The following is a 25,675-nucleotide window of genomic DNA, read 5'->3' as shown; positions in this document are numbered from 1 at the left end:
CCCCAGGTCAAACTTCCAACAGGACAAGGGCTCTGTGCTTCAGAAAACGATTGAGGGGTTAGGGCGGACATTCAGGCGCAGCTCCAACCTTTCCTTTCGACATTTACAGTATGTCATGTTCCGCTTCACTGGATGCTACATTTGAGCACGTTATTAAAGGTGGAAATGGAAATAACAAATGGAATTGGCAAATCGGTTCTCAAAGCTGTCAGCCAACTTGAGGGTGACAAAAGAGGGTGAGAAAAGGGACAGAGATCGGTTCTAACAGTCACTTGAGAAGCTGAAGAAAGTCCTGAGAAATGAACATAACATCGCCAAAAGACCAAAGTAGGAAAGTTTTGTAGCTCAGAACGAGACGCTTAATCCGCGTTTTTAGCCGTCGTTGTCCGGCTACCTGTCAAAACGTTTATCAGCTACAGTGGCAGAGCGTCAGTCCGGCCACAAGGGGGAGCAGGTTGAGCATCAAGAGCCACAGCGTGATGGCCAGACCTGGAGAGCTGGAGCACGGGTCTGGAAATACAGACAGAAGAAAGAAAAGAAAACAAAATGAATAGGAAAACAGCTCATTCAAAGTTTCCCTTCCTGGTTCAACAAGCGCTCTGTCTCTAAGCCCCTCCCCCCGGTTCCTTTGCTCCCCTTCACAAAAAAATATATCTCCAGAAATCAGCAACACTCTGGATAACCAGGAAATGAGGCCCTATGTCAAACATCCTGAAATATCCCTTTAAGGCGAGACACTGCAGGTGAACAGGGAAAATAAATAAATGTAGAGATGTTAATTTGAAACTTTTGCTGAACATCACAGATATAAATATGAGAAAAAAATGTATTGCATTTTTTCTGTCACTTTATGTTTTCACAAAAGGCAAGGCAACTTTATTTATACCGCGCATTTCGTACACAAGACAACTCAATGCGCCTAAAAAAATAAATAAGGCATGTTGAGCATTAAAATGGCCAAACTTGCCTATATTTTGGGCAACAAAATCAAAATAATGAATTGAGCCAGATTAAATGTGATGGTTTTATTTTATTGACATATTAGTGACTAAGATTTTTTTCAGAGGGGATTTTGGATATTTTGTTTTTCAATAAACTAATCATCAGTGAAAAAATCTGTAAAAACTCAAATTCCGCCTGTTTTTTTGGTTTCAAAGCTGAATAAATCAGGCTAGGAATTAGATATTAAAAAATCCCTCTGAAAAAACCTTCAGAATGTTCAGCCTGTAAAGTTTGGAGTCTGTGGGAGCTTCTATAAGGGCTCAGGCTCTGCCCGAGTGCGGCTTCTCTCATTCAGAGAAAACCAGCCCTGAAGTTTTGTAGCGAGTGCGCATGCTCGGCCCGTTCTTCCACTTTTCCGCTCCAGCGTCTCGTAGGAGGAAAAACACCATATTTTTGTAACTTTTCTGTCATTTTTTTTTTTTCATTTTTTTGTCATTTTTTGTAAATTTTTTGTATTTGTTTTCATCAATTTTTTAATCAATTTTTTATCATATTTTTGTCACATTTTTCACATTTTTGTCACTTTTTTTGTCATTTTTTGGTCATTTTTTAAATACATTTTTTGTCATTTTTTTAATCAATTTTTCGGAATTTTTTCAGAATTTTTTGTAATTTTTTGTCCTTTTTTGTCATTTTTCGTCATTTTTTCGTCATTTTTTAAAACATTTTGTTTGTCATTTTTTGGTCATTTTTTGGTCATTTTTTGGTCATTTTGTCGTCATTTTTTGGTCATTTTTTCATCAAATTTTTGTCACATTTTGTCATTTTTTTGTCATGGAAAAACACCATATTTGGGTGAAAGCGTCATCACGGGGCCCCTTAGCAGGACACGTGGATGTCAAATCTGTCAATATTTATGAATGAAAACCCGCGGGAAAGACGGCCTTTCTACTTCCGGGTCGCCCCCACCTCGCAGACAAAACATCATCAAATAAACATCACCATTTTTATATCTGACATGAAAACTAAGATGTAAAGGGAGGAAAATAGATACAAATCTCCACTTCCACCACTGCGGGAAACATCAATACTTTCACCTAAAGTGTCTCGCCTTAAGAAGAAGTCAGAAGTTAAAATTAGAATTGCTAGCGCCTCCGTACAGCGTCACATTACTAAACACTTGAACACAGACCGATGGGGTTGCTCCTGGAGGTGTTTCCGGGCGGGAGCAGGTGGGGCAGGGGGCAGTCGTCGCAGAAGTCGTGGCAGGACGGGCACACCAGGACCCCGTTGTAGACCCAGTCGTTGGCCCGGACGCTCACGCTGAGAGGCTGCCCTTTCCTCAGGCAGAGGAACCACTGGTCCCCGACGTGAACCACCAGGCCCTGAGCCGAGCAGGACACCTGGAGGGAAGAGGAGGCGGAGACAAAGTCAGGCCGTGTAAACCATGGCCTGCTGGAGTGAGCTTCAGCGAGCAGCACCTTGTAGCAGCCGGAGCCCCAGTCCGGGTAGCTCATCTTCCGGGTGCACTGCTCCATCACGAAGGCGGTTTTCTGATACAGACACACGGAGCTCGGGCCGTACTGCTCCGCGCCGTAGTTCCTCCACCAGTCTGCAACGACAACAGGACAGGGTTTCACTGTAGAAACAAGGAATAAATCAAGCGAATTTGTCAAGGTCTGCAAAATCACTATGACAGTCTTTATTTGGAGGGATTTTTATTGGGGATTTTTGGAGGGATTTTTATTGTCCGACGCTGAAATGATTTCCAAATGTCTGTAGAAACATAAATACTCGGCCACTGCAGCAGTGGCTGTTTTCGATTTTACTTTATTATGTTTCTGTCTCAGCTTTGATTAGTTGCCGTTAAAAAAAGAAAAGAAAAATTGACATTAGCATTAGCATACTGTTGCTGTGGCATTTTTGCTCAGTGATCAAAAATACAATTGTGGGGGTTAACCTCTGAACTCCCGCCTGAACCGAGAGGATATTTTTCCTCACGTCATCAGATTTTTTTTTCATAATTTTTTTGTTGGGTATTATGTTGGGTAACTCATTTTTGTAACATTTTTTTGTCAATTTTTTTGTCATTTTTTTTTGGTAATTTTTTTTGTGTCATTTTTTGTCATTTTTTTGTCACATTTTTGTCATTTTTTGTGACATTTTTGCCACTTTTTCATCAATATTTCATCACTTTTTTGTCACATCGCCATCATTGTTTTTGTCTCAGTTTTGTTGCTATTTTCACAGCTTTTTCCCAGAAACTTTTGGATTGGGGTAAAGCCAAACTGGAGAAAATGTGCTCGGTTCAGGTGGGAGTTAAGGGGTTAAAACAGCACTAACTCTTGGCCCTAGAGGGCATAAGCGCAACTGCAGGTGTTGCAGCAAGTTATTAATTGTCCGTGAGAGTAAATACTACGCTGACAGAAAAGGCGGCGAAGGGAGAGATTATATATAATCGACATTTTTCACTCAAACTTTGCTCTAAATACTGTTTAAAGTGACGCTAGCCCACAGTTAGCTTTGCCCATTAGCTTCTTCTTTGTGATTCCATTAGTGTGTATTGGTGACTCCGGTCCGGTGGCAGTTCAAGTTGCAAACATGGTTTTCTGTCCAGAGACACCAGGGGGAGATGAAAGACCCTCCAATCATCCCATTAACACTTGTATTACCCCCATAGGGACTACGGAAAGGATTTATTAAGGTAAACACGTTACTTAGTGCTGCTTTAAACTAGCCTGGCTAACACCAGACTAAAATCACAAGTGATATTTAGTCTGGGGACACCAATTCATTTTCTCGTTGGAGAGGTGAGGTTTACGATCGTCCATAGTCATTTATTGGTCTATCATGCGTCTGCACGAGGCCACAGCCAATCGTATCATCGTATGAGATGATGAGCTTTTTTTTTTTTTATCCATAAATAAACTACAAGCTTCCGTATATCGAATAGCGCGTCATCGTCTTGCCGTCCCTCCTCGCTCTGTGATTGGTTCCCAAATCCACGCGAAAATTTCGGTCATGGTCCCCAGGCTGTTGTGCAGTTCCAAATAATTCGAGCGCACACAGTAGCCAAGTTAGCTTTAAACAGACTTAGCGATGGGATTCTCCAGGTTCTGTGCTTCAAAATGACATGACATGAACATATTCACTAAGGTTTAGTGAAACTTATATCTAACAAACTTGTAGCTAACCAATTTACCCTGAGGCCTAGGGAGTCCACTGCAAAAAGTGAATATCAAACATTGTCTTAAATGACTTGAATTGAGGAAATGTTTCTTGTTTTGAGCGGTTTTCACTCATTTAGACACTTTTCCTGATCTCACCCAGTTTGCTTTGCTTGTTTGAGGACATTTCAGACCAGTTCTAGGGTAAATCTCGCTTGAAATAAGAAAGTAAAATTGCCAATGAGATAAGACCAATTTTCTTTCCCCATTGGCAAAGAAAATGACCTGAAATAAGGACGAAATGTATCGAAACGAGTCAGAAACTAAAAGCTAAAGCTAAAGCTAAAGGTAAAGCTAAAGCTAAAGCTAAAGCTAAAAGTAAAGGTAAAGCTAAAGCTAAAAGTAAAGGTAAAGCTAAAGCTAAAGCTAAAAGTAAAGCTAAAGCTAAAAGTAAAGGTAAAGCTAAAGCTAAAGCTAAAGGTAAAGGTAAAGGTAAAGGTAAAGCTAAAGGTAAAGGTAAAGGTAAAGGTAAAGGTAAAGGTAAAGCTAAAGCTAAAGCTAAAGCTAAAAGTAAAGGTAAAGCTAAAGCTAAAGCTAAAAGTAAAGGTAAAGCTAAAGGTAAAGGTAAAGGTATCAAGCATTGGCTTAAATGACTTGAATTGAGGAAGTGTTTCTTGTTTTTGTCGGTTTTCACTCATTTAGACACTTTTGTCTAAAGCTAAAGCTAAAGCTAAAGCTAAAGGTAAAGGTAAAGGTAAAGGTAAAGGTAAAGGTAAAGGTAAAGGTAAAGCTAAAGCTAAAGGTATCAAGCATTGTCTTAAATGACTTGAATTGAGGAAATGTTTCTTGTTTTGAGCGGTTTTCACTCATTTAGACACTTTTCCTGATCTCACCCAGTTTGCTTTGCTTGTTTGAGGACATTTCAGACCAGTTCTAGGGTAAATCTCGCTTGAAATAAGAAAGTAAAATTGCCAATGAGATAAGACCAATTTTCTTTCCCCATTGGCAAAGAAAATGACCTGAAATAAGGACGAAATGTATCGAAACGAGTCAGAAACATCTCAGAACAAGTGAAATAATCTTCTTAAAGAGTCAAAACAACTAAAATTTGGATTATTGTGCTCAAGTTGAGATGTTTATACTGATCTAGTTCATTACTTTTTGCAGTGCGGTGGGAGGGAAAGTCTCTATCACTTTCGGAGATATCTTTTTTTCGGTGCTAGATCGGCCGATATTGTAAAATCCTCCAATAACGGTCGACCTCTCTTGAAAACCCATTGACCGGGCGAAAGCATAAGTGTCTTCAGGGCAGTGACCTGGCTGGTTCTCGGACACGCGGCAGTAGGAGTTCCTCTGGTACTCTCCGCTCAGGTGCCAGCTGAACTCTTGGCTGAAGGGGCAGAAGTCTGCGATCTCCACCGCGCCGCCGAAAAACGCCAACTGCTCCGCGCTCACGTCCGGGATCTGATCGAAATACTGTGGACAAGATGAGGCACGGCGTTAGAGAAAAGTAGATAAAGTGATTCTTGTGTCCTGTGGTTGAGGTCAAATCACAGAATGAATTAAAGGACTAGGGCTGGGAACCGTTCGTTTTTTTCCGATACCACTACTTTAGCGATACCTGCTTTTCGGTACCGGTGCCTTAACGGTACTTTTTTCGATACCTGTGTTATTTTAATTGAGTTAAAATAATGTGCAGGAAAAGTTTGGTTCAGGAGGAAGTCCAAACATCAGAAAACAGGAGCAGCAGCGTCGCCTGGAGCTTCATGTTTTTCTCAGAATTCCCACTAAAGCCGTGATAAAAAGAGAGAAAGCTAAAGCTAAAGCTAAAGCTAAAGGTAAAGGTAAAGGTAAAGGTAAAGGTAAAGGTAAAGGTAAAGCTAAAGCTAAAGGTAAAGGTAAAGGTAAAGCTAAAGCTAAAGGTAAAGGTAAAGCTAAAGGTAAAGCTAAAGCTAAAGGTAAAGGTAAAGCTAAAGGTAAAGCTAAAGGTAAAGGTAAAGCTAAAGGTAAGCTAAGGCTAAAGCTAAAGCTAAAGCTAAAGGTAAAGGTAAAGCTAAAGGTAAGCTAAAGCTAAAGGTAAAGGTAAAGGTAAAGGTAAAGGTAAAGGTAAAGCTAAAGGTAAGCTAAGGCTAAAGCTAAAGCTAAAGCTAAAGCTAAAGCTAAAGGTAAAGGTAAAGCTAAAGGTAAGCTAAAGCTAAAGGTAAAGGTAAGCTAAAGCTAAAGGTAAAGGTAAAGGTAAAGCTAAAGCTAAAGGTAAAGGTAAAGGTAAAGGTAAAGGTAAAGGTAAAGCTAAAGGTAAAGGTAAGCTAAAGCTAAAGGTAAAGGTAAAGGTAAAGCTAAAGCTAAAGGTAAAGGTAAAGGTAAAGGTAAAGGTAACGATAAAGCTAAAGCTAAAGCTAAAGCTAAAGCTAAAGGTAAAGGTAAAGGTAAAGGTAAAGGTAAAGGTAAAGGTAAAGCTAAAGCTAAAGGTAAAGGTAAAGGTAAAGGTAAAGCTAAAGCTAAAGCTAAAGGTAAAGGTAAAGCTAAAGGTAAAGGTAAAGCTGAAGGTAAAGGTAAAGGTAAAGGTAAAGCTAAAGCTAAAGCTAAAGGTAAAGGTAAAGGTAAAGGTAAAGGTAAAGGTAAAGCTAAAGCTAAAGCTAAAGGTAAAGGTAAAGGTAAAGGTAAAGGTAAAGGTAAAGCTAAAGGTAAAGGTAAAGGTAAAGGTAAAGGTAAAGGTAAAGGTAAAGCTGAAGGTAAAGGTAAAGGTAAAGGTAAAGGTAAAGGTAAAGGTAAAGCTAAAGCTAAAGCTAAAGCTAAAGCTAAAGGTAAAGGTAAAGGTAAAGGTAAAGGTAAAGGTAAAGGTAAAGCTAAAGCTAAAGCTAAAGGTAAAGGTAAAGGTAAAGCTAAAGCTAAAGCTAAAGCTAAAGGTAAAGGTAAAGGTAAAGGTAAAGGTAAAGGTAAAGGTAAAGGTACAGGTACAGGTACAGGTACAGGTACAGGTACAGGTAAATGTGTTTCTGCTTTTCTATTTGTCTAAGAGTCTAGTTTCTTATTCATTCGAGGGTTAGTTCTGGTTTTTAACCAGTTTACTGTTCGCTTAATCCAGTGGTTCTCAACCTTTTGGAGCCGCGAACCCCATTACAAAAGGTAAAGGGGTTCGTGACCCCCCGCCCGGGTCACACCGTGAGAAATAGGAACATTAGCCGACATAATTCTTAAGAAACAAAGAAAAAAAAAACAAATGGCTGAAATAAAATTCATCAAACTACAAACAAATAATGGCATTCTGGTACAATAGCAACACATGCTACAATAAAACATTAGATTATTTGCTAAAGAAAATATGTATATTTTATCTAAATGATCTGGCGACCACCCAAATTTGTCTCGCAACCCCCATGGGGGTCAAGTCCCCCAGGTTGAGAACCACTGGCTTAGACCATCCCAGGTCTAAGCGGAAGAGCAGAGGGGACAGAACCTTCGCTGTAGCTGGCCCTAAATTGTGGAATTCTCTCCCTTTACATATTAGAACTGCCACATCTTTGGAGAGTTTCAAGCGCTCGCTGAAGACTCACTTTTTTGCACTGGCCTTCGGCACGAGCTGAGCATTTTCTCGTGTTGATTTTATTTTCTATTTGTAATAAATGTTGATTGTTTTATTTTATGAATCTGTACAGCCCTTTGGGGCAGTGGCTGCTGTTTGTAAATGTGCTCTGTAAATAAATTTGACCTTGACCTACTGTAAGTGTGAGTAAGTTACAGCTTTGCTTCTGGATTTGTGCTGAAGCTGCTCATGAGTTCAGGCTTTTTTAGACTCACTGTGGATCATTTATTGACGTTTGGAGAGAAAAAGTACCGAAAATTAGCACCGAAAAAAAAAAAGGAGGAGCTTTTCGGTCGGTACCAAGTAGGAACCGTTTAACGGTACCCAGCCCTACACAGGACAGGGAAAGAACACTCATCTGTTCATCTGTGGGTACCTGGTACTCCAGAGGCAGAGGCTGGGGGTGCTTCTGCAGGTTACACACGGCCACGGCCAGCTGGTCCTGCCGACAGGTGAGCTGCAGAGGAGACGCCCGCACCGTGTCACAGAACGGAGTCACCGAATGTCTCCTGTAGCAAACGGCAGCATCAGCGAAGATCTCGTTAAGAGGGGGTATTCTGCTTTTTTCAGCCCCATAGCACCGTCTATATCACACTACAATGATGACAAACATTCTGTTGGTCTGTAAATGCAGACCTAGGAGGATTCAGGCAAACCTATCCCTAAAATGGCCGCCATCAGCCAAAAATTCAACAAAATGTGACAAAAATTCAACAAAAATTCAACAAAAATTGACAAAAATTCAACAAAAAAATGACAAAAATTCAACAAAAAAATGACAAAAATTCAACAACAAAAAAGACAACAATGTGACAAAAATTCAACAAAAAATGGACAAAAATTCAACAAAAATTCAACAAAAATTGACAAAAAATCAACAAAAAAATGACAAAAAATCAACAAAAAAATGACAAAAAATCAACAAAAAATTTGGCAAAAATTCAACAAAAATTCAACAAAAAAATGACAAAAAATTCAACAAAAAATTGACAAAAAATTCAACAAAAAAATGACAAAAATTCAACGAAAAAATGACAAAAATTCAACGAAAAAATGACAAAAATTCAGCAAAAAATTTACAAAAATTTGACAAAAAATCGACAAAAAATTGACTAAAAATTGACTAAAAATCAACAAAAATGTCACAAAAAATCAACAAAAATGTCACAAAAATTCAACAAAAAATGTCACATAAACCTATCCCTAAAATGGCCGCCATCATTTTGCAGAACACCCCCCCTTTAAAGGGACTACAGGGAGTTTAAAAATGTTAAAATGAAGTATTTTCCTCCCCTACATGTTCCTCCATGTCCTAATGTGTAGGATGAGCTCAGACCTGCTCACCACAACTGCCTCTAGAATCCTGTCACTCAGAAAGGTGTCACTCCGGGTCCAAACTGCCGTCATGCACGAGCTTTATATAGAAGCTGCAGTTACACGTATGACCTGAGGTGGCAGCAGTGAGTATAAAATGGCCAACTTGCATCCAGCCCCTTTAAGTCAGGTGTTACTGTACTTCATACCTCTCTCTCTGCGCGTCCATCCAGAACTTGCAGCTCTTCATCACGAAGTCGCAGCCGAGTCCGCGGCCCCAGTCCAGCCTCTGGGCCAGGCTGTAGTTGGCCCGGTACCAGCCGCTGTCCTCCATGATCGCCAACGTGAGGCGCGAGAACACGCGGTTCTGAGTGTGCGAGCCCGTCATCGCCTCGTTCTGCAGAGGGACAGAGAATGATCAGAAATAACCACTCTCCCAAACTTAGAAACTCTAAAACCTGAGAAGATATTCAATAGGCTTGTTGCACAATGTGGCTACGCTAGTTCCTCTGAGCTGAAGCTGTGGGCGCTAGCACTTCCTGTTCGTATTCATTTCCATTAAGATGAGCTCAGACCTGTGAGTTCCTGGTAGAAATATTTCCATTGAGGAGACGTTTATGTTTGTGAGGATCAGGGAGTTTGTCTTGAAGCTAAAGGCTAATTTATCCTCTTAACTCCCGCCTGAACCGAGAGGATCTTTTTCCTCACGTCATCACATTTTTTTTCCATCATTTTTTTGACCATTTTATATCACATTTTTGTAAAAAAATTTGTCACAATTTTCGTACCTTTTTTCCATTTTTTTGTTAAAGTTTTGTCATTTTTTTGTCATTTTTTTGTCATTTTTTTGTCATTTTTTTGTCATTTTTTTTGTCACATTTTTGTCATTTTTTTGTCACTTTTTTGTCATTTTTTTGTCATTATTTTGTTATTTTTTTGTCATTTTTTGTCATTTTTTGGTCATTTTATATCACATTTTTGTAAAAAATGTTGTCAGAATTTTCGTCCCTTTTTTGCCATTTTTTTGTTAAATTTTTGTCATTTTTTGTCACTTTTTCGTCATTTTTTTTGTAATTTTTTTGTAATTTTTTGGTCATTTTCTGGTCATTTTTTTGTCACATTTTTGTCATTTTTTTGTCACTTTTTTGTCATTTTTCGTCCATTTTTTGTCAATTTCTTGCCACATTTTTGCCACTTTTCCATCATTGTTTTCGTCGAGAAAATGTGCTCGGTTCAGGTGGGAGTTAAGGGGTTAATGCTTTACACAACTTGAAATAGTGCCTTTATATATATTCTTTTATAGCATGTTAGCCTTTAGCTTCAAGACAAACTATCAATCCTTCATGATCACAGGCGTCTCTGATCTGAACTTCATGATTTGAACAAACAGTAAATGATCGTCTACCGGGAACTCACCGCCCACAACATAATCTTTAGAAAATATGATTATTTTTCCAGGAAAAGAAAACAGACAGGAAGTCCAGGCGCTCACACCTTCAGGTCAGAGGAACTAGCGTAGCCACACCGAGCAACAAGCCAATAGGAATGGTCTCAACTTATAAAGCTTATATACTGTAGCTACACCGGCTTAAACACAGATCAGCTGGAGGGAAGCACGGCCTTGTTCATGAACATTGTTTTTGCCCATATAATAACTGATCATTTTTTATAATACAAAATGGTGATCACTGGTACTGACTGTCTCTAAATGTCTGTTTAACCTCTTAACTCCCACCTGAACGGATCCCATTTTCTCCAGTTTGGCGTTGCCCTAATCAAAAAGCTTTTTGGGAAAAAAGCACCAAAACAGCCACAAAAAATGAGAAGAAAAGAAGGATGTAAACGCGACAAAAAAGTGACAAAAAAGTGACAAAAATGTGACAAAAATGTGACAAAAATTCAACAAAAAAAGGACAAAAATTGAACAAATATTTGACAAAAACTCAACAAGAATGTGACAAAAAAAAATTAAAAAATGTGACAAAAATGTGACAAAAACTCAACAAAAAAAGGACAAAACTCAACAAAAAAAGGACAAAAACTCAACAAAAAAAGGACAAAACTCAACAAAAAAAGGACAAAAACTCAACAAAAATGTGACAAAAACTCCACAAAAAAGTGACAAAAACTCCACAAAAAAGTGACAAAAACTCAACAAAAAAAGGACAAAACTCAACAAAAAAAGGACAAAAACTCAACAAAAAAAGGACAAAAACTCAACAAAAATGTGACAAAAACTCCACAAAAAAGTGACAAAAACTCAACAAAAAAAGGACAAAAATTCAACAAAAAAAGGACAAAAACTCAACAAAAAAGTGACAAAAACTCAACAAAAATGTGACAAAAACTCCACAAAAAAGTGACAAAAATTCAACAAAAAAGTGACAAAAACTCAACAAAAATGTGACAAAAATTTGAAAATAAATAAAAAGGTGACACAACACAGCAGCAACACGAGGAAAAATATAAATGTTGTGGGTCTTAGCTTTCAAATGAGGTGTTACACAGGCCTATAGCCAAAGAGGACAGCATGCATTCGGTTTAGACGGGTGGTAAGAGGTTAAAAGGAATATATCTGACTATTATTGGTTTAAATGTAGGTCTGTCAACGTTAACGGCTTAACTCACAATGAATCAAAAGAAAATCACCTTTTTAATCATGGATTAATCAGATTAATTGAAACTACTAATTGCAAGCTTTTGGGCTTTTCACAAATATGTATGAAATGGTTTATTAATAAAATCGAGAAAACACTTTAAATGACAGTGTTTTATGTAAATGAATAATGAATATAATAATAGTGAAGAATCAAATTTCAAAAGTTAGATTAATCTAAGTTTAAAATGAATGAGTAAACTCTTAAAACACCAAATATCAGATAAAGGAATCCTGCCTCTTCTCAACTTGAGCTTCTTCCAGAACCTAAAAATCATGCTGTAAAATCAAACGCTTGACCACAATCCTTTGCTCCATTTCAGTGCAGTAAAATAAATAAAGGCACAATGTGTGAAAGTGAGATTTAAGGTCCAGAGTCGGAGACAGAATAAAAGTGTCCACCTCCAGGAGCCTCTTCTCCCAGTGGTTGAGCTCGGTGCCGGTTCCTCCCTGATTCTCCAGCTCCATTCCCTCCAGGATGGGACATTTGAAATGTCTCCGCGCTTCCTCCTAAAATCACAAAGATCAACTTTAATTATAAAAGGCATAAAGGATTTAAATGGCGCCTTAACTTCTTAACTCCCACCTGAACCGAGAGGATCTTTTTCCTCACGTCATCATCATTTCTATCATTTTTTTGTTGGGTAGTCAACTCATTTTTGGCATTTTTTCGTCTTTTTTTTTAATCACATTTTTGTCTTTTTTTGTAACATTTTGTCACAATTTTTGTCACATTTTTGTCATTTTTTCATCATTTTTTCATCATATTTTTGTCATTTCTTTGTCACATTTTTGTCATTTTTTTGTCACATTTTTGTCATTTTTTTGTCACATTTTTGTCACATTTCTGTCACTTTTTCTTCCATTTTTTATCCATTTTTTGTCATTTGTTTGTCATTTTTTTTGTCCATTTTTTGTCATTTTTTAATCAAATTTTTGTCATTTTTTGTCAATTTTTTTTAAAAAATTTTTATCATATTTTTGTATTTTTTTGTAAAATTTTGTCACATTTTGTGTCACATTTTTGTCATTTTTTCATCATTTTTAATCCAATTTTTGTCATTTTTTTGTCACATTTTTGTCATTTTTTTTGTCACATTTTTGTCATTTTCTTGCCACTTTTTCATCATTTTTTTTGTCACTTTTTTGTAATTTTTTCATTATTTTTTAATCAAATTTTTGTCATTTTTTGTCAATTTTTTTGTCCAATTTTTATCCAATTTTTGTCACTTTTTTGTAACATTTTGTCACATTTTTGTCATTTTTTTGTCTTTTTTTTGGTCCAATTTTTATCATATTTTTGTATTTTTTTGTCACATTTTTGTCATTTTTTTGTCACATTTTTGTCATTTTTTTGTCAATTTTTTGTCAATTTTTTTTCAAATTTTTATTATATTTTTGTATTTTTTTGTCACATTTTTGTCATTTTTTTGTCACATTTTTGTCATTTTTTTGTCAATTTTTTGTCAATTTTTTTTCAAATTTTTATTATATTTTTGTATTTTTTTGTAACATTTTGTCACATTTTTGTCATTTTTTTTATCAATTGTTCGTCTCAGTTTTGTTGCTATTTTCACAGCTTTTTTCCAGAAGCTTTTGGATTGGGGGTAAAGCCAAACTGGAGAAAATGTGCTCGGTTCAGGTGGGACCTAAGGGGTTCATAGCTCCTTCTCTTGCCTTTCCATCCATCTCCAACTTTCAACTCAAGGCTCTCCTGTACTTTGACATGAAAGTAAAGGAGACTTGATAGAAAAACAAAATGAAGTCCTGTGTTAATCAGAGGTTTTAGTTAAGTATTACTTATATCCAGCCCTGGTGCTTGAATGTGAAAGTTTCTCACCACGACTCTGGGGGTGACGAGGACGTGGACCTGGTGTTGCACCATGGCGCCCCCTCTGGTGTTCCACAGTCGGTTCACTCTGCGGATCACAGCGTCGCTCCACTGGTACAGGCCCAGGCTGCAAGAGATCAATGTGCTGTTTAGGCGAGACACAACTATAAGCAGAACATCTATTATTATTAATTTATGGATTCATTTAGTTTACTGATTAAGGCGAGACACTTTAGGTGAAAGTATTGATGTTTCCCGCAGTGGTGGAAGTGGAGATTTGTATCTGTTTTCCTCCCTTTACATCTTAGTTTTCATGTCAGATATAAAAATGATGATGTTTATTTGATGATGTTTTGTCTGCGAGGTGGGGGCGACCCGGAAGTAGAAAGGCCGCCTTTCCCGCGGGTTTTCATTCATAAATATTGACAGATTTGACATCCACGTGTCCTGCTAAGGGGCCCCGTGATGACGCTTTCACCCAAATATGGTGTTTTTCCTCCTACGAGACGCTGGAGCGGAAAAGTGGAAGAACGGGCCGAGCATGCGCACTCGCTACAAAACTTCAGGGCTGGTTTTCTCTGAATGAGAGAAGCCGCACTCGGGCAGAGCCTGAGCCCTTATAGAAGCTCCCACAGACTCCACACTTTACAGGCTGAGACACAACAAGGTTTAGAAGGTTTTTTCAGAGGGATTTTTTAATATCTAATTCCTAGCCTGATTTATTCAGCTTTGAAACCAAAAAAACAGGCGGAATTTGAGTTTTTACAGATTTTTTCACTGATGATTAGTTTATTGAAAAACTAAACAAAATATCCAAAATCCCCTCTGAAAAAATCTTAGTCACTAATATGTCAATAAAATAAAACCATAACATTTAATCTGGATCAATTCATTATTTTGATTTTGGCAATTTTGGCCATTTTAATGCTCAAAATGCCTTATTTTTATGTGAAAACATAAAATGACAGAAAAAGTGCAAAACATTTGTTTCTCATATTTATATCTGTGATGTTCAGCAAAAGCTTCAAATTGACATCTCTACATTTATTTATTTTTTCCCCTATTCACCTGCAGTGTCTCGCCTTAAATAGAAAGTCAATTTTTCAGGAGATTTTCTGTTGTCTTTGAATAAACACTTTTTTTTTTGTTTAGGTTTCAAAACTCAATAAATCAGTCAAGAAAAATATACATATAATATATTGCTAAAGGCCCATTTTTTTTTCACCAAAACTAGATGGATAACTTGCCTGTTTTGTCCGTGTGTTGTGGCTTGTATGTTTTATATTTTGTATGTTCCTGTCTTGTTTTTTATGGGACTGCGGGTGGAAATTAGCCTTGAGCTAAATCCGGCATATTTACAGCACTAGTTGTCTGTTCATTAACATGCCCTGTCCCATTCAAATAAATTAATAAATGAACTAATTCCGTTAACCGTCCCTCTCAGCCTCAAGATGAGAAGCGACACATCTTCAACAAAACCTCCTCCTCCAGATGACTACTTTATGAGAACCTTTACAACAACAGGAGAAACACTGCCGTGGGAAGTACGGTCCACTGAGCTCTATCCTCTTCTTCTTACTGCAGACTTTCTCTTATCATGATACAATACTTAATTTATCTGTAGTCTGTTCATCACTATTCACATGGTGTCTCCTGCCCCCCCCCCCCCTCGGGAGTGCCTGTCTAGATCGAACGGAGGAACCTGCATTCTGGAATCTGAGGACTGGCCCGTCTGCTGAGGGATCCTTCGGCCCTGGGTCTCTATAGCCTGTCCGTCCATGGGAGTGGATCTCTCCTTCTGTGGTTCTCCTCAAGGTTTCTCTTTTCTCCTGCCGGGTTTTTGACTTTTTCCTTGCCGTGCTGGAGAGTCTAAGGACGGGGGACGCCCACGCCGCTCGTCGCTGCCTCCTATTGGACATTATATTTGCCTGGATTCACCTGAACTTTTAATTATCATATTTATTGCTCTGTTTTATTGCCTTAATGTTTGGTGCAGCTGTGAGGAGACTTCTGTTGTGATATCGGGCTATACAAAACCATTACACTTGAAATTTGAAACAACAAAATACACCTGGACGACTGAGAGCGGCCTCAGACTCACGTCTCGTTGAAGGGGGGCAGTCCGCTGGCGAAGCGAGGGGTGAGAGGCCGGCCCTCGTCGTCGTGGTAAAACGCGAACAGACCTGCAGAAAATCCCTGTGGAAACAAAATACACCGTTAATGAAAGGAAATATTTAAAACCAAGATTAAATCATGAACGAAATGGCCAAGATTATTAAAAAGACAGTCTCTGTCGAACTGACCAGAGCGTGGATGATCTCGTGTTTGACGGTGGACAGCATCCCCTCAAACTCCTGCGGCTGGGAGGAGATCTTGGCCGGGCACAGGTTAGCGTAGCCGGCTATGGGTCTGTGGACAAAGGGGGGAAGTGACAGAAGAGCAGCATTAGCAATAATCAAGGTGAAAAGGAAACACGGTAAGAGCTGTAACGCCAAACCGGATGTGCGTCAGTGTCCGCCATGATAAGAAGCCACCGAATTGGGCTGTCAGTTAGGAAGTAGCTAGGAAAGGGAGCCTCTATGCTAACTATCATAGCCACTTTAGCATAGGAACCTCTGATGCTAACTATCATAGCCACTTTAGCATAGGGACCTCTGATGCTAACTATCATAGCCACTTTAGCATAGGGATCTCTGGTGCTAACTATCATAGCCACTTTAGCATAGGGATCTCTGGTGCTAACTATCATAGCCACTTTAGCATAGGGACCTCTGGTGCTAACTATCATAGCCACTTTAGCATAGGGACCTCTGATGCTAACTATCATAGCCACTTTAGCATAGGGACCTCTGATGCTAACTATCATAGCCACTTTAGCATAGGGACCTCTGGTGCTAACTATCATAGCCACTGTAGCATAGGGACCTCTGGTGCTAACTATCATAGCCACTTTAGCATAGGGACCTCTGATGCTAACTATCATAGCCACTTTAGCATAGGGACCTCTGATGCTAACTATCATAGCCACTTTAGCATAGGGACCTCTGATGCTAACTATCATAGCCACTTTAGCATAGGGACCTCTGATGCTAACTATCATAGCGACTTTAGCATAGGGACCTCTGATGCTAACTATCATAGCCACTTTAGCATAGGGACCTCTGATGCTAACTAAACGGTGATTAGGAGCTATGTGCCGTCCCATAAGCCACTGCGCCAAACATAATATATGGAAAATTATTATTACAATTACAAAGTACACACAAGTTGTTTTATTTACTCTCATTCTAAAAAACAAACAAACAAACCCTAACCATTTGTATCTGCTGTAAAGTCATGTTTGTCCCAGTCGTGGTGGGTCATGGTGGACCATGACAGATGTGGACCAGGACAGATGTGGACAGGACTGTGGTAGATCTACTTTTTTTTCTTTGAATGAGAGTAAATAAAAAAACTATTTTCTTTATTAGATAGAGGATTTTCAAATATTTTTCTTTTTGTAATAACATTGATGCAAGAATAATGGCTTCACAGCTCATTACTGAATCTAATAATATGTTTGCATTAAAAAAGGAGAAGGAGCAGAAAGAACGGCAGTCTGTCTGACAGCGTCTCACCGGTCCAGCTGTGCCTCCAGTTGGCAGTAGGCAGCGTAGGCCACGATGTTCTCCTGCCCACATCGCTCCGTGGTGATGCCGCTGACGTAGAGGACGAAGTCAGAGCCCTGCACTCCGGGACCGTCGGCCGGACCGGACGGACCGCAGGACTTCCCCGACTCGCTGCACACCTTACACTGCTGCAGACCCGACACAAAAACAACAACACGTGTGTGATCGAGAGAGCGCCACATCCCCACACACAGAGGACACGCGTGATCGAGAGAGCGCCACATGCCCACACACAGAGGACACGTGTGATCGAGAGAGCGCCACATGCCCACACACAGAGGACACGTGTGATCGAGAGAGCGCCACATCCCCACACACACAGAGGACACGTGTGATCGAGCGAGCGCCACATCCCCACACACAGAGGACACGCGTGATCGAGAGAGCGCCACATCCCCACACACAGAGGACACGCGAAAACCCCAACCAGAGAGGCCCACGGAGAAAAGAACAGAGAAGATACTCAATTTTGTCAAATTTTTCTCACTTTTTTGTCAGTTTTTCGTAAATTTTTTGTATTTTTTTTGTACATTTTTTTTCTACATTTTTCGTCAAATTTTTTTCACTTTTTTGTCAAATTTTGGTCAATTTTTTGTCAGTTTTTCGTCATTTTTTTTAAATATTTTTTGTCAATTTTTTCTCAATTTTTTGTCCAATTTTTCTCATTTTTTTTGTCAAATTTTGGTCCATTTCTGTCACTTTTTCGTCAAAGTTTTCTCACTTTTTTGTCAGTTTTTCGTCATTTTTTTTATTTTTTTCGTCCATTTTTTCTCACTTTTTTGTCAAATTTTGGTCCATTTTTGTCACTTTTTCGTCAAAGTTTTCTCACTTTTTTGTCAGTTTTTCATCCATTTTTTTCGTCCATTTTGTCTCAATTTTTCACGCAGAGGACACGTGTGATCGAGCGAGCGCCACATCCCCACACACAGAGGACACGTGTGATCGAGAGAGCGCCACATCCCCACACACAGAGGACACGCGTGATCGAGAGAGCGCCACATCCCCACACACAGAGGACACGTGTGATCGAGCGAGCGCCACATCCCCACACACAGAGGACACGCGTGATCGAGAGAGCGCCACATCCCCACACACAGAGGACACGCGTGATCGAGAGAGCGCCACATCCCCACACACAGAGGACACGCGAAAACCCCAACCAGAGAAAAGAACAGAGAAGATACTCAATTTTGTCAATTTTTTCTCATTTTTTTGTCAATTTTTTCTCAATTTTTCGTCAAAGTTTTCTCACTTTTTTGTCAGTTTTTCGTCCATTTTTTTCGTCCATTTTGTCTCAATTTTTCACACAGAGGACACGCGTGATCGAGCGAGCGCCACATCCCCACACACAGAGGACACGTGTGATCGAGCGAGCGCCACATCCCCACACACAGAGGACACGCGTGATCGAGCGAGCGCCACATCCCCACACACAGAGGACACGTGTGATCGAGCGAGCGCCACATCCCCACACACAGAGGACACGTGTGATCGAGCGAGCGCCACATCCCCACACACAGAGGACACGTGTGATCGAGAGAGCGCCACATCCCCACACACAGAGGACACGTGTGATCGAGAGAGCGCCACATCCCTACACACAGAGGACACGTGTGATCGAGAGAGCGCCACATCCCCACACACAGAGGACACGTGTGATCGAGCGAGCGCCACATCCCCACACACAGAGGACACGTGTGATCGAGAGAGCGCCACATCCCCACACACAGAGGACACGTGTGATCGAGAGAGCGCCACATCCCCACACACAGAGGACACGCGTGATCGAGAGAGCGCCACATCCCCACACACAGAGGACACGCGTGATCGAGAGAGCGCCACATCCCCACACACAGAGGACACGCGTGATCGAGCGAGCGCCACATCCCCACACACAGAGGACACGCGTGATCGAGAGAGCGCCACATCCCCACACACAGAGGACACGTGTGATCGAGAGAGCGCCACATCCACACACACACAGAGGACACGTGTGATCGAGAGAGCGCCACATCCCCACACACAGAGGACACGCGTGATCGAGAGAGCGCCACATCCCCACACACAGAGGACACGTGTGATCGAGAGAGCGCCACATCCCCACACACAGAGGACACGCGAAAACCCCAACCAGAGAAAAGAACAGAGAAGATACTAGTCGTGAGGCTGGAGAGTTAACCTCTTAACTCCCGCCTCCACTTCAGCTTTACCCAAATCCTGTAGGCCAGTGTGACGCCTCATTTGAAAGACCTACAAAACTAAATGGATCTTTTTCCTCACATCAGATTTTTTTTCATCACTTTTTTTTGTTGGGCAGTCGTCTCATTTTTGTCACTTTTTCGTCCATTTTTGCTCAATTTTTCGTCAAATTTTTCTCACTTTTTTGTCAAATTTTGGTCAATTTTTGTCACTTTTTCGTCATTTTAAAAAAAAAAAATTCGTCCATTTTTTTCTAAATTTTTCATCAATTTTTTCTCACTTTTTTGTCATTTTTTGTAAATTTTTCATCCATTTTTTCTCACTTTTTTCACATTTTCATCATTGTTTTCGTCTCAGTTTTTTTTCACATTTTCACACCTTTTTTCCAGAAGCTTTTGGATTGGGGTAAAGCTGGAGAAAATGTGCTCGGTTCAGGTGGGAGTTAAGAGGTTAAAGGGATATTTCAGGATCTTTGACATAGGGCCTCAGTGTTGCTGATTTCTGGAGATATTTTTTTTGTAATTCATGCAGTTCTTATGTTTGAAGAGTTTCGTGGCGCTAGGCTAGTGCAAGGCTAGTGCATGTCTATGGTATCAGCTAGCCTGCATTAAAAACAGTGTGACCCGCTCCACAGAGCACCTGAGGCAGATCACTGATAACACCAGACTAACCATATAAATGTCTGTGTCCATAGAGTCATGTCTGGAATAAAACTGACCTGCATCACATGAATGATCACATTTTGAGGGACTATTTTCTAGCAGATCACTCCGCCGCCGCGTAGCTTATACCAGTGGTTCCCAACCTTTTTTGTCCCATGTGCCCCTTGAGGCATTAATTTATACTCCGAGTATCCCCTACCTCAATGATCCTGCCAAAATCTTAACTACTTAAGCAACGAAACATGGATTATTCAGTATTTAGTAGAGTGTAATATTCAAAATACTGCAAGAATACTCTCAAAGTCAAGCCTTTTACTCAAAATCATAATAAAAACTAACTTTTCTTTGAAAGTAATATTGAAGCGATCTCTTTCCCCTCCTTTTTAAATCTGAGGTAAGTCCAAGTACCCCAAGAGGTCCCCGTACCCCTGGTTGGGAAACACTGGCTTATACGACCACGAAGCTGATGCTGCTCAAATATAAGGTATTTTAAATGACTCTATGGACACAGACATGTATATGGTTAGTCTGGTGTTATCAGTGATTTGCCTCAGGTGCTCTGTGGAGCGGGTCACACTGTTTTTAAGGCAGGCTAGCTGATACCATAGACATGCACTAGCCTCGCACTAGCCTAGCGCCACGAAACTCTTCAAACATAAGAACTGCATGAATTACAGAAAAAACACTCTGGATAACTAGGAAATGAGGCCCTATGTCAAACATCCTGAAACATCCCTTTAACGAAGCAGCGAAGTCCTCACACTGACCTGCAGGTGGTGCTGTGGGACCATGACAGGCCCACATCTGGTGACTTCGGCACAGGCGCCCTGGCAGTAGCGGTGCGGGTCATCTCTCTTCCGCAGGTACTGGTTGGTAGAACATTGTCTGTGAGTGAATATATAAACAAAGATTTAATATAATCAGGGACAAATGCAAAAAAAAACAAGTATGTAACAAAAACACGTTCCTTTTAGGATTTTGTTGAGACTTTCTTCTCTTTTATTCTTAGTAACGGCTTCATTGGGCTCGTGTGAAACAAACTTAACCAAGTGCATTTTCTCCAGTTTGGCTTTACCCAAATCAAAAAGATTCTTGTGAAAAAAGCACCAAAAATGTGACAAAAATTCAACGAAAAAATTACTAAAATTCAACAAAAAAGTGACAAAAATTCAACAAAAATTCAACAAAAATTCAACAAAAATTCAACAAAAATGTGACAAAAATTCAACAAAAATGTGACAAAAATTCAACAAAAATGTGACAAAAAAGAAAAAAAAGGAAAAACAAAAGGTGACACAACACAGCAACAACGCGAGGAAAAAGGTCACTTTTGTAGGTCTTAGCTTTCAAATGAGGCGTTACATTGTTGATCTCCAGTCGAGAAGCTTTTAGATTTGGGTAAAGCCCAGTATAAAAAAACATGAATCTGAAAGGAATTCCGTGGAGTACGGTGCACCACAAGGTTCAGTTTTGGGACCGTTATTATTTATTATTTATATGAATGATTTTGCTTCTGTTTCTACGACCGCCTTTCCCGTTCTTTCTGCTGATGATGCCGATAAAAAAAATAATAATAAAAAGCCGAACTGGGGAAAATGCACTCGTTAGTGTTAAGGCGGGGGGTCAGAGGTTAACCCCTTAACTGCCACCTGAAGGAGCACATTTTCTCCAGTTTGGCTTTACCCTAATCAAAAAGATTCTTGGGAAAAAAGCACCAAAAAAGTGACAAAAATTCAACAAAAATGTGACAAAAATTCAACAAAAAGTGACAAAAACTCAACAAAAATGTGACAAAAATTCAACAAAAATGTGACAAAAATTCAACAAAAAAATTACAAAAATTCAACAAAAATGTGACAAAAATTCAACAAAAAAATTACAAAAATTCAATAAAAAAGTGACAAAAATTCAACAAAAATGTGACAAAAATTCAACAAAAAGTGACAAAAATTCAACAAAAAAATTACAAAAATTCTACAAAAATGTGACAAAAATTTTACAAAAAGTGACAAAAATTCTACAAAAATGTGACAAAAAAGAAAAAAAAAAGAAAAAGGAAAAACACACAAAAGGTGACACAACACAGCAACAACGCGAGGAAAAAGGTCACTTTTGTAGGTCTTAGCTTTCAAATTTGCATTGTTGATGTCCAGTCGAGAAGCTTTTACATTTGGTATGTACGGTGCACCACAAGGTTCAGTTATGGGACCATTATTATTTATATGAATGATTTTGCTTCTGTTTCTACGACCACCTTTCCCGCTCTTTCTGCTGATGATGCCGATCAAAAAAACAACAATTAAAAGCCGAACTGGGGAAAATGCTCTCGGTTCAGGCGGGAGTTAAGAGGTTAAAATATGTATTTGTGGAAGTCACAATTACGCTGATTTGGGCCGGGCTGGTCCGAGTCCAGGGCTGTGTTTCAGTCCCAGTCCAGGCCCTGGTGATGAACAAGGAGACGTCTCACCTGCTGAGGAGCACTGGCCCCACTCTGTGCCTGACGCTGAAGGCTCGCTGTAAGTAGTCAATGGCCTGAGGGAAAAGCTTATCCTGGAAAAGACAGGATGTGTAAGTTCATACCAAACATCTAAGAATGACTGAGTTTCATTTACGCACAACTCATTGACTTGACGTGACACAATAACAAGTGTAGATGGCGCTCTTTTCAACAGGTCTTGTAAATAAAGGCGGCGCAGTTACATTTAAGTTGAATTATGTTGAAATGAAAACGTGCTTAAAAACGTGTACTCACTTTCACCAGCCTCCTCTCGTCTGCGGGAAGCCTGGACACACAAAGCAGGCGTTTGCATTCGGTTCAGATTACGCACGGGTGACGTATTAACCAGATCATGAGACTCACTCGTCAACGCTGTGGTCGTAGATTATTTTAATTCTCAGCTGAAGATCGTCACCCGAACTCCTCTTGGTCAAACGGTCATGATTTAGATGGACGTGGATCATCTGGAGAAACAGAAGAACTCAAAACTCACCTCTTTAAAAAGGCTTTTCATATTGAATAACTGCCCTCTATTTTAATGTGCTAATTTTATGTGTGATTTTATTTAGGGCTGTGCAATTAATCGAAATTCGATTACGATTTCGATTACAACAGTAAACGATTACAAAATTAGCATAATCGCAAAAAATCTATTATAATTTTTTTTTTAAATTTTAATTTTAATTTTTTTTTTTCAAATTTTTTTTTTTCAAATTTTTTTTTTCTTTCTAATTTTTAATTTTGGGATTTTTGTCTTTTTTTCTGGATTTTTGTCTTTTTTTGCTGGATTTTTGTCACTTTTTTGCTGGATTTTTGTCACTTTTTTGCTCGATTTTTGTCACTTTTTTGCTCGATTTTTGTCATTTTTTTGCTGGATTTTTTTCATTTTTTTGCTGGATTTTTGTCATTTTTTTGCTGGATTTTTGTCATTTTTTGTTGGATTTTTTTCATTTTTTGATGGATTTCTGTCACTTTTTTGCTCGATTTTTGTCATTTTTGTCTGCTGAAACTGCCGCAGGCGCCTCTGTAGCTACAACCAAAACAAAACTTTCTCTAAGCTGGAATCATGTCCGACACGACAGCGCAGGATCAGCCTCAGAGCCCGAGCCTGAAGTCTGGACATGTTTGTGTGTTTGAAGAAGCTGAAGGACAGTGATAGAGACAGTTTTCCTGTTTGTGGAACGAGCAGGAAAAAGTGTCTCTATAGCAGGAAGCTAACGTTAGCGTGACCGTCTCCCACAGCTCTATAGCAGGAAGCTAACATTAGCGCTTTAGCTGAAATGCTGATGTGGGACTTTGGGTTGAGGGAGAATGTAACGAGTCGCCCCATAGTGCGGCTGCAGCGCCACCGCCAGCATAAGCCGTGTCTTCATTAGGGCTGAAACAACTAATCGATTAATCGACAACTAATCGATTACTATAATAGTTGTCAACTATCTCAGCAATCGATTCATTGTTTTCTAGTGAACACAGACTAAAATAGAGCAAAAATGACATGACAATTATGTATTTAGGATGAAAACCTACTTTGTTTTTAATGTTCGGGTCTGCAGTGTTTTGTACGTCGTAAATTTCATAAACATCTGTCTTTGTCTCGTCCAATCACAAAGCAGAATTAGCACAAAGAGCCTCCTACAAATGTTTACTTTAAGTTTACTCCATCAACACGTCCTCAAGCGGCGCCACTTTAGCTTTATGTGATAAAAAAATTGAAAAAAATACAATTTCCATGCACCTTTCACAGCCAAGCGATTAATCATGAAAATAATCGGTCGATAAATCGATTATCAGAATAATCGTTAGCTGCAGCCCTAGTCGTGATACAGACGGTTTATCTTGTTCAAAAATATTCTTCTTCGTTTCTGACGCTATAAATAGTCCATGTAAAACCCTCGAAACATCAACAACACATCGTTAGAGTTCCTTTACTTTAAAAGGCTTTGTCTCTATTTTTTTATGTAATAAACACTGTTAAACTTTTTTGAAACTATTCCAGTTTGTGCAGGACTATCAATGCTTTCTGAACATATTAACACACATTAATAAAAAACAGTGATCATTTTGGTCACAATAACCGTGAGGTAAAATGTTCATACCGTGACAGCCCTAGATGGTTCAATGGACCAACATGATGCTGAATTACAATAACAAAGTCTGAAAAGTGAATAAAATGGTGTAATATCATTGAAACAGACCCGTAGAGCTGGTTAATAATCTACAATTGATAAATCTAGGTGGTTGTCATCAAAATATTCTGTTTAGGTAATAATAAATACACCCATTAAGTCAAACATTAGCCACTGTGCTTGCAAGAATTGCTCAGTTTAACCTTATTTTTAACTTCTTTTTTTTAAAATCTATGTTAAATCATTAAAACGGCTTGAAGTTAGTAGTAGACCAGTTTTCATTGCCAAAAATACATTGTTATTACGCGTTTATAAGGAGGAGCTGGAGGTTAGCGTGCTAGTTAGCCTAGCATTAGCTTAGCATCCTCAGTGTCCGCGGCCGTTGAACTATTATGATCTTATTATGTTCTTATAAAAGCTTCTAAACCGCTGACAGCGACTTACTTCACCGGGAGCGGGCACTCTGTGGTTGCATGTGCCGTGACAGCTCGCAAAAACAGCCAGGGAGGACACGACGAGCGCGGAGCAGAGGACCCAGGGCACTGTCGCCGGCTTCCCATCGCCCGTGAGCCGCGGATCCATCCTCCAATCCCGGCCAAAGCCTCTCCAGAGCCCCCGCAGTCAGCAGCTCCCTCTCCACCGGCCCGGTCCTCTCCGTGCGCGGCCCATACATCGCTTTCGGGATGGGTCAGGACATGTCAGCATCCCGCGATGATCCTGGAGGCGGAGAGGAGGCCGGGAGCTGAGGGCGATGGCAGCGGGAGTGAGGTGAGCTGGAGGCGGGCAGCGGCGGCGGCAGATCGGCGGTGCGTCGCGGCTGTGGCTGGATCAGCTCCGCGCTCGGAGATCGTCTCTGGAGGTGAGCGCTCACTCTCAACGCTTTCTGACGGAGCGTGGAAAGCAGAGCCGTGGGGGGCGCTGAGGGACAAAATGTACCCCCAAAATACTGTTTCTGTGCATGAATCCTATTTATTAACCTCTTAACTCCCGCCTGAACCGAGAGCATTTTCTCCAGTTCAGCTTTACCCAA

General features: G+C 39.8%; 1 protein-coding gene across 1 annotated transcript; it reads right to left on the bottom strand.

The window, feature by feature from the left end:
* Positions 1-363: 363 nt before the first annotated feature.
* lmln (leishmanolysin-like (metallopeptidase M8 family)) lies at positions 364-25,452 on the bottom strand. The gene is made up of 16 exons (XM_079563420.1): positions 25,090-25,452; positions 22,883-22,983; positions 22,775-22,805; positions 22,490-22,572; positions 20,790-20,907; positions 17,111-17,289; positions 15,797-15,902; positions 15,595-15,689; positions 13,503-13,620; positions 12,065-12,172; positions 9,216-9,403; positions 8,069-8,201; positions 5,426-5,585; positions 2,424-2,554; positions 2,135-2,345; positions 364-510 (listed from the first exon to the last, which is right to left on the bottom strand). The coding sequence occupies exons 1-16, from the start codon at positions 25,225-25,227 to the stop codon at positions 410-412; spliced, it is 2,001 nt and encodes a 666-aa protein (XP_079419546.1). The 5' UTR covers positions 25,228-25,452; the 3' UTR covers positions 364-409.
* Between the last annotated feature and the right edge of the window lie 223 nt (positions 25,453-25,675).

Source organism: Gobius niger (assembly GCF_951799975.1).
Source record: "Gobius niger genome assembly, chromosome: 9".
NCBI lineage: Eukaryota > Metazoa > Chordata > Actinopteri > Gobiiformes > Gobiidae > Gobius > Gobius niger.
Note: the sequence above shows the minus strand (reverse complement) of the source record. Positions and strands in the feature narration are given on the sequence as shown.

What these genes read in the sequence shown, in the direction of transcription:
- lmln (XM_079563420.1), bottom strand. Translation starts at nt 25,227, where the DNA reads ATGGATCCGCGGCTCACGGGCGATGGGAAGCCGGCGACAGTGCCCTGG. An exon ending in ATGGACGCGCAGAGAGAGAG is followed by an intron (nt 8,202 to 9,215) that starts GTATGAAGTACA and finishes CGTTTGCTACAG; the next exon opens with GAGACATTCGGTGACTCCGT. An exon ending in GGGGCTCCGGCTGCTACAAG is followed by an intron (nt 2,346 to 2,423) that starts GTGCTGCTCGCT and finishes TCTTCCCTCCAG; the next exon opens with GTGTCCTGCTCGGCTCAGGG.